This window comes from Phytophthora sojae (assembly GCF_000149755.1).
Source record: "Phytophthora sojae unplaced genomic scaffold PHYSOscaffold_4, whole genome shotgun sequence".
Lineage (NCBI taxonomy): Eukaryota > Oomycota > Peronosporomycetes > Peronosporales > Peronosporaceae > Phytophthora > Phytophthora sojae.
Window position 1 is genome coordinate 7,006,889 of NW_009258118.1, and position 12,441 is coordinate 7,019,329.

The 12,441-nt window shown below is 51.5% G+C and overlaps 4 protein-coding genes across 4 annotated transcripts; 1 reads left to right on the forward strand and 3 right to left on the reverse strand.

Annotated features, from left to right (window-relative positions):
- Positions 1–1,484: 1,484 nt before the first annotated feature.
- On the forward strand, positions 1,485–2,180 carry PHYSODRAFT_286127 (hypothetical protein). Its single transcript, XM_009529617.1, has 2 exons — positions 1,485–2,042; positions 2,109–2,180. Exon 1 carries the CDS (start codon positions 1,649–1,651, stop codon positions 1,955–1,957), a length of 309 nt encoding a protein of 102 aa, XP_009527912.1. The 5' UTR covers positions 1,485–1,648; the 3' UTR covers positions 1,958–2,042; positions 2,109–2,180.
- Positions 2,181–3,127: 947 nt separating this feature from the next.
- Positions 3,128–3,583, reverse strand: PHYSODRAFT_501590 (hypothetical protein; the record flags this gene model as incomplete). Its single annotated transcript, XM_009529618.1, has 1 exon — positions 3,128–3,583. The coding sequence occupies one exon, from the start codon at positions 3,581–3,583 to the stop codon at positions 3,128–3,130; it is 456 nt and encodes a 151-aa protein (XP_009527913.1).
- A 4,583-nt stretch (positions 3,584–8,166) lies between these two features.
- Positions 8,167–9,000, reverse strand: PHYSODRAFT_301339 (hypothetical protein; the record flags this gene model as incomplete). The annotated part of the gene is made up of 1 exon (XM_009529619.1): positions 8,167–9,000. One exon carries the CDS (start codon positions 8,998–9,000, stop codon positions 8,167–8,169), a length of 834 nt encoding a protein of 277 aa, XP_009527914.1.
- Positions 9,001–10,223: 1,223 nt separating this feature from the next.
- On the reverse strand, positions 10,224–11,108 carry PHYSODRAFT_301340 (hypothetical protein; the record flags this gene model as incomplete). The annotated part of the gene is made up of 2 exons (XM_009529620.1): positions 10,224–10,778; positions 10,905–11,108. 2 exons carry the CDS (start codon positions 11,106–11,108, stop codon positions 10,224–10,226), a joined length of 759 nt encoding a protein of 252 aa, XP_009527915.1.
- Between the last annotated feature and the right edge of the window lie 1,333 nt (positions 11,109–12,441).

The window sequence follows — 12,441 nt, forward strand, 5'->3', positions numbered from 1 at the left end:
CTCGATACCTTTCACACGTTGGCTTCTCAGCTGGTTGCTGACCCATACAATGCCTCGCCGCGTGTGTTCTCTCGCAAGTGACTGAAGCTACAACAGACGAGCGTGTGGCTGCATACATTAATCGAGTGTTAGAATCGGTGTATCAGTACGACACAAAGCGAGAGCTGACGCAAAGCCTACAGTCACACTCAGCGCGTCGAGGTGGCGCAGCGCATGCAAGCTCCAACGCTAGCGTCAACCTGGCTGATTTGGCCCACCGGGGGCTCTGGTCCATGGATGGATTTGCTACCTTACTCGAATACATATCGCCGACGGCGGCTAGCGACCAGAACGTTGCAAAGGTGCTCGGAGGGTGGGTGGACACAAAGCAGGCTGGTCACCCGCCTACGCTTGCCTGTTTCGAAAAAGAATCACATCAGACATTCACAAGGGTCAGTACATTTGCTCAAGCACTACGGTTGCTTCACTTCTCCAAGATCGCACCGAAAGGTTTCGCGGACTGTCTTACCGCGACTCTGCTGATGTACTACCGCGACACGCTTGCTGTCGCACCGCAACACATCGTCCACCAAGAACTGGAGCGGGTACATTCCACTCTACACTCGCAGCTTGAATGTCAGGATGAGCTGCTTGACTGGGGAAGCAAGATTCGCAAACGCTTTGTCACCGACAACATCCTTTCACTTCCGATACAACATGTTAGAGACAGCCTTACAATCCAGGAGCAAGCAGAGCAGTTTGTTGGATTCCATACCTTTGCCGAAACGCTGGAACGGCTACTCATAGGACACCAGCAGCTGGTGACCTCCAATGAGGAGCTCAGGAGCATGCTACATCTTGTGCTTCGACGGCTTGATCGTCAACCAGAAGGCAACGCTTCCTCCACCAATGCGACGGAAGGTAGTCCAGATGCTGAAGTTTCTGGCGGATTCTCGTTGCGATCCCCTCAGCTTGGTAAGGCGTGGCCCACTAGCTTGACGAAGCTGAAGGGTAGGCATCTCTCCGATGTTCTCGTCCAGTTCTACACAGAAGGCCTGGGTTCTATTCCAAAGGAACGAGGAAATCGCGGGCAGAAGGATTGCCTTCGAGCTGTTAAAATCGTTGCCTACGTTGCCGACTTAGCCAGCATCCCACCAGTTCCTGCATTATCGCGAGAGGTGGACAGGGTTCAATGGGTATCTGCAATGAAAAACATGGCAAGTCAGTGCAAAACAGTGTTAGTCAATGGCTTTACCAAAGCTGCTGATGCAAAAGAAGGACACAGCGCAAGCGCCGTCGCTCTGGAAAACTTACCGGTATAGTCAAAGCCTGGGGTGAGCTAACTGATCAGCAGCGGGCGGCGTTTCGCTCACTACCGCGTATCAGGTTCTTAGCAGCATGAGTGAGATAGTTGGAGGCCTCTTGGTCAAGTTGGGATTACACAATGCATATGTAACTTGAATACACGTCATGCCACCTTCGATACACCAGAACACCACCAGCTTCAACGACATGAGCACCGCCAGATCGGAGTGCACCACGAGCTCCGAAAACAACGCTGCATCCGCGAGCACCACAGACTAATTCCGAGAGCAGCACGAGCTCGGAGTGCCCCACGAGGTCTGACATCAGCAAGATCTCCAGGAGCAGTACGAGCTCCAAGTGCGCCATGAGCTGGGAGAGCAGCACGAGCTCCGAGTGCGACATGAGCTACACGAGCACCACTGAGGCCACGAGCACCACAAGCTCCAAGAACATCGCACGCCCCGTGAGCGCCAACAAGTCCGCGAGCACGACCGAGCCCACGGCCACCACCAGCTACATGAGCCCACCAGCTCCGAGTGTACCTCGATCTCCGAGAGTCCGAGAGCACCGACGAGTTCGCGAGCACCACAGAGTCCACGAGCGAGCTTCGAGATCACCACGAGCACCACTGAGTAACGTCCGCGAGCGCCACCGAGTCCAAGAGCGTCACTAACTGCACGAGCACCACCACGTCCGCGAGCCCCGCAAAACCTCCAGCTCCGAACGCATCACCAGCTATATGAGCACCACCAGCGAGTCTGCGAGCATCAACAACAACATGAGCGCCACGAGTCCACGAGCACACCAACTATAAAGCCACCCACCATCTCCTCAAGCGCCACCGAGTCTGCGAACACCACCGAGCCCGCGAGTGTCCCCACTGTGTGAGCCGCCTCCTCTTCCTTGTTGTGGTCAGTCCCTTCCTATTTTCTTTTTCAGTCAATCCCAGCTTCGGGACGAAGTTACTGGGGGTACGAATATCCAACTATAGTTTATCCAAGTGTACACAAGCCGCCAAATGTAACCACTATCTTCGGCCGAGTTTTGATGTTGTGCAGGGGCCGAAGTTAAGGCAAGGCGAAGATAGGCGATACAGAAAGCGCCCTTTAGATGATTTTCCAAAACACGGTAGAGTGTACCCCCTCTTAAAGGGCGCATCCTGTGCCCTTTTGCACAAGTTCAAGCTAGTAATCAACCTTCTTTTAAAACAAATCATAATCGGTATGCAGAGTAATCATCATGTAATCATTGTCTATACAAATGCTAAGTCATACGCATACACTCTTATGTATCCTGCAAATCACCGTAGATGGCATGTCCCATGAGACACACCGAAAAGGCTCCGTAACTTTGTAAAAGGACGCCTAGAGCGCCCTTTTAGAAGGAAGTATCAATGAGTTGTATACTATAATTTATTGAGGATGCTCGCGAAAGGGTTAACTTTACAGTCCACGACACGATCGAGATGTTTTTTCTAACCCCTACATGTTTTGGTATCACAAAAACCGCCTCGCTTCCCTGATTGCGAAAATGTGCGTCTCACTGTTTAGCACGGCGTCGTTTCCACAGAAACAGCAGTCCAATTTTCCCTGATTTATATAATAACCACCCCTTAATATGTGCGCTGATTATAAATCTGCCTTGCATTTGGGCCAATCATTACCACCCCTATGATTTTTCTCGGCCAATGATAAGGCAGCGGATTAGTCGCAGAGTCATGATCGTAGAGAAATGATACTCTGGACGGATGCTCGCTATCCTCATTCTTCCACCGATAGATCGAAAGGTGACGTACAGGGCTACAAATGTATCGGATCATATTTCTTAGAATCAGTGTCTAGACTTACTTATGGCTATCTAAAATATTAGCTAGTGTAGTACTGCTTTCGTCGCTCTCGGAGCTGTCCGAATCCTCGTTTTCACTGCGGCTATCATAACTTTTGATCTGAGCATTCAGATCCAACAAGTGGGCTCTTGCTTTGTCAATGCAGCCTTGAACAGTTTTCGACGACAAAGTTTTGAAAGCTGTATCAAGCCGACTTCTGACCTGTTGGAATGTAGTATCCTTGGTGTATTGGCGCCCAACTTCTCCCTTTACATTTGCCCACACATACTTGATCGGCTGTAAATCAGAGTAGTGTGGAGGCGTGAACACTACTTCGTGGCCCTTCTTCTTCGCCATAGTCACAATCTCTGGCTCCACGTGCTCAGCAATGTGCCGTGACAACTTTTCCCACATGATCGCCCTTGTATCAGATTCAGCGTAAGGCAAGCCATACAACTTACAAGCAGCCTGCATGTCGGATCTCCGACTCCCTTTTCGGGGGGTGTTGGGCGGCATCTTCTTGTGATATTTTGCGTTATCCATCACGATGCGGCAGTGGTGCAGTTGGCGGTCTTCCAGACAAACGAGCAGCGTTTCAATCCAATTTTTGAAGTAGTCATGATTGAACATCCCGTGATAATCCTTAGTTTGCTTGCCTCCCTCAAAAATGTCAAGCGTCTCCGGCAAAAACTGTGCTTTGTTAGCCTCAGTATGATCGGCATCCGGGAGGTTACGGTCTTTGTCGATAATGGCAGCGATGAAGCAAAATCGGCGACCCTTTTGTTTCTCCTTTATCACGTTGGGGTCCGTCGGGTCATAAAGGGAGTCATTATGACTGGAGTAGTTGTGATGTATGTAACTTTCGTCGAGATAAACCGTTCGAACGCGATCGGCACTTTCACATGCCATCATCTGCACGTAGCTATCGCGCTTAGCTTCGTTTTCAGCTGACAACCGATATGTCGACCCTTTCCGCTTTCCCCGCTTGCAACCACATCGTTTTACGAAGCGTTGGACGGTGCGGAGCGCTGAGGCCGTAGCGGCACTGTCGGTGACGTCGACGACTAACAACTCTTGCTGTATGAGGTGGTGCATGACGTCCTTGGCTACCGCGCGCTCACGAATCGCGCTGCGCTCACGAATAAACTCGCGCACAGACCTCTCCATATCAACAGTCGCCAATATACGGGACGGCTTCTGCTCACGGTTAGATGACGCCGATGCCACGGGTAGAGACCGATACTTGGCAAAGTCATTCCAAATCGGACGGACTGTGTTGGCTGAGCGCGATAACAGACGGCCAACTTTGACTGCGAGTGGCTCTTTCTGACGTAATGACAGCGCCAGACTTCAAGTTGGCTGTGACGATGAGGGCGTCAATACGGTCCAGGAGCGTGAGAGCTCTACCGCGGTTATCTGTTGTGTAAGTTTGAGCTTCTGCGATGATTTCCGCCTCGGCGTCAGGAGTCTCAGTTCGCGCTCTTTTGGAAGGAGGCATCTCGATACCAGCGTGCTTGCTTCGGAGCGGTAAAGTGGCTCAGTTGTCACCGAACTACACAACCCATTTTTTGGTTACGGTAACCCCGATTTATCTGACAAACTGATACTGTAGGCAATATCTAATTTGGCGGGGTACAAGTTTATCCAGTCAAAATAGCCGGATATCATTGGATAATATACAGGTGTGGGTAGGTGACGATAAATGTGCCCTTGCTTCTCTGTCGCAAGACGCGGTCTATCCATAGCTCTTCCAGTATATTATACACAGCACAATCCAAAGCAGCTCTGAAAATTTGGGTCAAATTGCATGTAATCCGGAAAAGTTATAGCAAAAACACCTCTCGATGCTGTCGCGGTCTGTTAACTTAGAGTTAGGCTGCGAGATATGATCACCAGGAAGGATTTGCTCGTTGGTTTAGAGCCCTTAATCGCATGCCAAAGTTCGTGCAAAGCACAATACACCTTACACCCTTTTCCTGGTAGTGCTTCGGTTACGAAGTATGGACAGCCCAACCAGGATTAATTCGATGCACCTGATATGTGGCGCACATGAAGTAAAAGTATACTGAAATCAAGTAAAGTCATTTAATAATCTCAGAAATCGCATGGTTTCTTGAAATTCACGTAAAAGCAGAGGCTTTTTCGGTGGAGTGGCAAACTAGTTCAGTAGGATATTCGTTTCTAGAGCTTAAGAGTAAACGTTAAGTACGAAGGTGCCAGCTCTGAAATGTTTGAATGAAGGAGGAGAGGGTATTTGCCGATAGCGGGCAACCCGGTTTTCTAGTTGCTATGCAAGTAGTTTGTGCAGCAATATTTGATCTATCTACAAAAGCGCGGAGGCTGTTTGGCGCGCTGCGACCAAGATAGAATAATGCTAAAGTCTAATACACATTCAGCAGTATGCGGCTAAGATAGCATGCGCAAAGGCGAGATGATGATGAAGCGAGGCACGGTAGGTAGCGCGGCGACATACCGGTGGTCGCAGGAGGGGAGGGGGGGGGGTGTCTGAGTGTCGGTCCGTTCGGTGGTTCTGCGGCGAGGTGAGTCCAGCTAGTTCGGCACCACAGCAGCGGAATTTTTTACCGTGAGCACGGGGGGGGGGGGGGGTTGGCTGCTGCAGCGACCGAAAAAGCTGAACTGAGGACCGGGACACCGCTCGTAGGTGGTGGTCGTAGGAGCGCTCTGTAGTCCAGATCACTCATCATTTCACCGCGTTTTCATACAACTTTTCTTAGGATTACTCGGAGAAATTAATTTTGTGGCAACGTTGGGTGCCGATGGCCAATCAATATCTAGTATACATCATTCAATGCAAAAATATATTGAAAATACGCGAAGAAATAGCATGAATCTGTAAACCGTCATGCATTTTTACTATTGATCGTACGTGCGCAGCTCAACGCTCATGGATGCGGCCAACCGCCAGGTGTCGGCTTCCAGTCTCGTAGGGCCGTATGGCGCACCTGCACGTGGCGCTCGAGTTCGGCGAGGAGATCACGGAGGATCAGCTCCACGCGCTGTTTAAGAACAACCCGCTGCACTACATCGCTGTGCACATCTGCATCACTTCCGGGGCGCGCCGTGAATAGCACTGGCGCCGCAGATGCTGCGGCTGCGAAGCAGGCGCAGCAGATGCGTATCAAATGTTGGCAAGTTTCTGTTCATTTAACCGAACAATTTTGGTTTGCTTCGACGAAATTGCATATTCAGGCGCACTACCAGCCCAATCCTCTTGTTACAGCCATAAATAGACACATACAGAAAACAGGTTAAGGGATACCATTTTCATTCCCCGTCGGAGGCGATTTCGAGCGAAAATTACCTCGTTTTACGAACACAAATGTTCAACTGACGGCTCTTTACAACAGTAAACCGTGAAAGCTACCTTTTATCAGCGATCTAACAGTAGGGCAAAGTTTTATGTTTTCGTTTTTTGAATTAAGGATCGTTAATGTCACTTAGCTAATACGATCGCTAACGACTACTAAAGACCGGGGGCCCCACCTGTGCAAAGCGTCACTAGGGAGGGGGCTCTCTTGACCAGAGTCTGGTGGGAGAGTCTGAAAATTAGTGCAAAGCGCGACCTCAAGCGAGGTCAGGTGGTTCGTACTCGCCACCCACGAGGTCGGCAGATACAGGACAGGGGCCCTGCACCTCCTGTTGTGCGGCCGTCGGCCGCTGTCCCATGGAGACTTGACTTGAGCGTTGATCGCGTTCGTCCGGCGCGTGCTGAAGGGTGCGTGAGCCTAGGCTCTAACAACATCGGATGACGGCAGCATCCCGAAGGACATCGCCCAAATGCCTCCGTGGAGGCGTGGCTTGAGTGCCTGAACCGCGGTCGCCTGCCGCAAGCTTGAAAGAGTGGGCCTCCCACCACCGTGGCAACGACCCATAGAGTCGCCGCCCTCTTGAAGCGCAATCGCCGTCGTCGCGCGCGAGCTGCTCCTGTGCCGACTCCCGTCGTCGGCCATAGTCACGCGCAAGCCGTCGCTGCAGCCACCATGCTCCTTCCTGGGCTCCCTAGGGAGGATTCCCCTCAGGAAGGCCAAGGGCCCGGAGATCCTTGGAGGGGACCCTTGGCAGACACTTGCTCGCGACCCGTCAAATTCTGGAATAAAGTTTTATGTAACCCAGGTGGCGACCCTTCGTATGACGCACCATGTGATTGCATGCATTAGTGGGCTTTTAGGTAGGCTTTGTGGTCGATGATCGAATGCATTGAAATAGGTCCTTGACGAGGTAGTAATAACTAAACTCAAATGGCTGCATCAGTACGTCTGAATAGTGTTGTCAAAGAGTTTTTACAGACTTCTTACGGCATGCACCCATCCTGGTTGGTCTGATTTGACGGCGTAGTTCATTAAATCAGACTTGCTGTCCCAGCAAATCAGGGTAGGCGTATGCGGAGCGGCGGGTGCCTATCGGCGACTACACCGCAGATGAACAGGGTAAAAGTGTTACTGCCGCGGTAGCGGCCTACCAACGGAGGCGAGCGGTTGCGAGGTCGCGTAGCCACAGCAAACCCGCGCGGGGTGCCAGCGAAGCAGGGCCGCGCGGTATTTGCGGAGGCGGGCCCAGCGCCGAGCATTCCTGCGAACCGAGGACTGTACTAACCAGAATGTTCTATCTCCATGTCGTGAGCGAAGCGAACAGCGGGGGCGCTGAAGGGGCGCCCAGCCAAGCGCAGCGCGGCTGGTAATTGTGAATAGTAGTGCTAAACCTGGCTGTAGATGGTCTGAACTTTTAGTATCTAGAAGTTGCGTTTCCAACTATACAGTGTAACCTCAATTCACCAGTGAGATACTCTTGAATTTGAATTTGTTGCGGTTTAATCGGCAACCTACTCCCGGAGACGCGCACAGCTGCATCTCCACCTACAATGTTCGTACCCCTAGGATACCAAACCGCGGCAGGCGCCGAAAAGAAAAGAAAATATGCAACCTATGCAACACAACTATCCTACCAGTAAGTCAATGACCTAGCCGAAGAGTTTCATCATCGCCAAAGCTCACGGGGGGTTATTGTCGCCATTCTTGGCCTTGCCAGCGCGTTCCTTGTCATGATTGTAGTCCAACCCACTTAGTCGGACACACGGGTTCACCATCGTAGTCGCCGGAGTAGTGTTCCTGCTGCAGTTCGGTTTCGAGCACCTTGCTTCTCAGCGGAGGTCTTGTAGTCGTAGGACCACGATCCCCTGCTGCCCAGTAGCTGCGATAGAATTGTACTCGCACCTTGCCATTCACGCACTGAACGTTGCGCACCTTGATGTTCTTGTGCTTCAGAATTTCACGCCACGCGAGGAGTCCTTGTTTCTTCTTGAGCCCGTCTGCATCAGCTTGCTTCTCTCGTGGTTCATCCGAGCAGAGCTCTGCCGTATTTCCTTGCGAGTCCAACAGTGCTTTCGCGCGCAAATCAACAAAATGTCGTGCTACAGCTCGTTTCGCAGCTTCCTCCGCCATAGCTGTCAGTCGCATCCCCAGCAATGCATTCGTGCGCAGCTCAACTATTATCTGTGCTACGGCTCGTGTTGCAGCCTCCTCCACGATCGCCTTCACAGGCTTGTCCAGTTTCTGCGGCTCCTCCTCCTCATGTTTCCACCTGCGCCTCGTTGTTTGCTCGTGGCTTCGTTCTTGTCCCTGGCAGCTACTCCTACCAGCTATCACATCTCCATCATACGCTTCGCTTGGGAACCAGCACCCACCCTGGAACCACCATGCATGCTCCGATGCATGGTTTACGATTCTTGCGGGACTACGAGCGTCGTAGTGTTGCGGTTCTTCAGCCTCTTCGCCCACCTCCTCACGTCGATTGTGTTTGTAGTACTTGGCCGTGTTCCTACTTGCACTCGTGCTGCCGCTCCAGTCGCGCGCACGCTGATCTTCATTTGCCATGATCCTGGGTCCGTTTCCTCCCCGGTATACTTTAATCAAGATAAAATATCTTTCCAGCCTCCCTAGAGAGTCGCCTGCCCGACCCCCGAGAGTGGCTTTAATCAAGATAAAATATCTTTCCAGCCTCCCTAGAGAGTCGCCTGCCCGACCCCCGAGAGTGGCCCACTTGCGCTCTCCGACGCCAAATCCACTCTCCACCAGTGAGATACTATGCTATCTTAGACAGTCCAACTAGTACTATAACGCTTCTAACAATTATTTAAGTCATGGAAATCTTGCTGACTGTGCATTTGCCTTTCCTTCGTTGCGATATATCGTACCACAGCTATAGATTCTAGATGAGGTTTCTAGATGAGGACATCTTAACTAAAGGGTTAACCCCCCCAAAATCATATGCATCGAAATGAAACCACAATAACATTTATATGGAGCCTGATCGTCCGGCGTATAGAGTTCCCTGGTAAGCACCATATATCACTACGTATCCTAAATTTCACACCCAGAATACGTAGTGTCACGACCGACTGCTCACTCAGGTACCTAGCATGTTATAAGTGCTGTCCAAACGACAGATATGTTGGGATCGAAGCATAACTAACTCATCTACATAATACTTAATTTTCCCCCCATCATCACAATTTAAAAAACAACGCTAAAAATGTATGTTTCTATTTTCCAAGTACCGTACCTCAACACACAAAAAATACTTTCGGTCTTTCTCATTTGACGCTCAAATTACCGTTAAAAAAGCTATCAATTTCTTCAAAAATGCTTACTTCTTGGTAATATTTTGCAATTATATGCGTCTTGATTGGCTAAAACTACGTTTCAATTTCAAAAGAAGTGCCCCTTGAAATGATTAACCATTCTTTCTGCGAGGTTCAGCAGTATACTTGGGTTAAATGTATACTTATTATTGGTAAAAAAACTGAATGGGGGTGGTGCTGCAAATATTCCATATAATATTTTGTAGCATTGCCCCCTTAGCAACCCAAGCGACCAATCGCCGTGAGGATGCGGCAATACTAGTTTTTTAAAGACTGTAAAACCTCTAATTGTGCCCCTGGGGTACTAACATGTAAGTTAGTACACCCACCCACGCAACGGGGGTGGGGCACTATTAGAGGGTGGGGTACTAGCAAAGCGAGCAGTGTCTCATGTAAATCCCGATTAAATACCCCCACCTAAAATTCCTCGATTAAAAACTTGCAGCTAAGAGATCTCTATATATTAACAAGGGGTTCGCGACCGAGGTGTAGGTCGCCTGGTAGGACCCTTCTAAGTAGCTCCTCGCGAAGCGCGCTGTTCTCGCTTTGCAACGGCCCAAGCGTAGCCACCCGCGCATGAGCTTGCGTCAATCGTTTCTGCGACCGGCGGGAATCAGATGAGAGCACCTGATACTCTCGCGCGTGCTGGGCCCGGGCTTGGCGAAGTTGGCCCAACTGATCCTCAAGATCCCGGGCGTGGCGCTGCGTGTCGCGGACAACATCATGGTGTCTACTCGCAGCCTCGTTAGCTCGCTCCACCGCCGCGGCGGTCAGGTCGGCCCGGCGGTTGGCAGCTTGAAGATCCTCCTGGAGTCGGTCCAGGTGCGCGGCGACGCGATCGAGAAGCCCGTCCAACTCGTGGATCCGCTCACCCCGCACATGGATCTCCAACCGGAGCGAGTGGTCGACGGAGTCCCCACCAGTCATGGCACGCAGATCCTCCCGAAGCTGCTGGTTGGACGCCTCCACTTTCTGCGCGTGCGTCAACCGGTCCTTGAGCCGCGCTTGAAGCTGGTCACACTGTCAGCGGGACTAATCGAGTTCAGCGGCGGTTGCAGCGCGGGAGGCCTGGGCGGAGCGAATTTGGTTGTGGTGATCGGCAGCATGGCGTGCGAGATCTGCGTTCTCACGACGCACTTCACTCAAGTCTTGAGCGATCCGGAGGACGGATCCGTCCAGCTCGCCATCAATCACGCGGCCCTCGATCCGTCGCTCCAGCCGAGCGGCGTAATCTTGAAGGCGGTCGTAAGCTTCGGTCGACGTCTCTCGGAGCAGCTCATGCTCGATCCTGAGAACCTCAAACTGGCGCAGCTGGTCCTTCATGCGATCCATTGATGCCATGGCGTCGGCATCCGGAAGTTCGCATCTTCTAGCTTGTCTTAACTGGCGTTGTACTTGCGCTGGACGAAGGTCACGAAGCGATCTGCGATCTCTCGCGTGGCGGCGGGTGCGGCGTGAAGCTGTTTGTTGTGCTGGCGGGTAAGGGTGTACGCATGGCGCAGCTCGTCAAAAGCACCCAGCACCGTGTAATAGTGGTTGGTTACGGCTAACAACGCAGCCGACGTGACCTCAGCCGGGTCGAGCGACAGCGCGAGAGGCATGACGGACAACGTGGTGAGGCGAGGCGGGTGAACGCCTTTATCGTCCAGGGTGTATAGCGTACGTCCGGTAGGCTTAGACCCGGGAGGGTTTAGCTTACGGAAACCCGAAACTCACAATGAATATAAGCTCCGGTTGACGTGTGACCTTGTGCAATCCCTATAGGTGTCGTTTATCTTCGGTGGACCGAGTTTCAACCTTGGGAATCGCAATTGATCAAAGATACAGGAATGCAGAGAACTTCCGGACGCTACTCGTTCCGGGAGTCCTGAATGGGAGTGAGATCACGAGCAAAGACCTTCTCCAAAATAACCAATATCAATACAGAGTCTGTACACACAATATGCAGCCTGTCAATTTTAGGTTGCACCCCGAATACAGGTAAATTCGGGATGCCCCACGCGCACCACTCCTGAATGTCAGGAGAACAATACAGGTACCTTCCTACCACACGCAATCTACAATCGGGTCCTAGGGGGCGATTGCCACAACCTCTAAAACACAGGGAATATGAAATGCAAGCGCACACTGAGAGTGCACGCCACAACTGGGAAATGAAACAGGTGTATCGACCTGAGAGGGCAATACTTTTGGGTACCTGACTTGGCTTGATGATGCAGTGAGAAGTTTTCGAGGGCCTTGGACCAGGCGTTACTCAACGCTCGCAGCGGGGCTCCGAATGGTGCACCCTCTCGTGGTCTCCTAGGCGGTACACTCTCCCGTGGGCGGCGGCTTTCCTTAGGCGAATCACGAACCAGGCACTTGTGCACTTGAACGCAAAACAAACTCTGTTGATCTTTATCCTCTTCTCTCTCTCTCTTTGGCTATCTCTCTTCTCTTTTGTATCTCTCTCTTCTTCGTTGTATACTTCTCTTCTTCTTCGTATGATCTTGTTACCTTGAGGGCCGCTGGATTCTTCACGCGGTCTCCTCTGCTCATATCTTCATACACTTGTTCGGGTTCTCTTGGCTTCAGTATACCCGGGCGTCGCGTCGGGCACACACTCATCACTTGATGTCGGAGGGACTCGGGTGCCTGACCTGGGGATCTGCTGCACTGCTGACACATCGAACTC

Excerpts from the sequence above, each read along its gene's own strand:
- PHYSODRAFT_286127 (XM_009529617.1), top strand. The coding sequence starts at position 1,649 with ATGAGCTGGGAGAGCAGCACGAGCTCCGAGTGCGACATGAGCTACACG.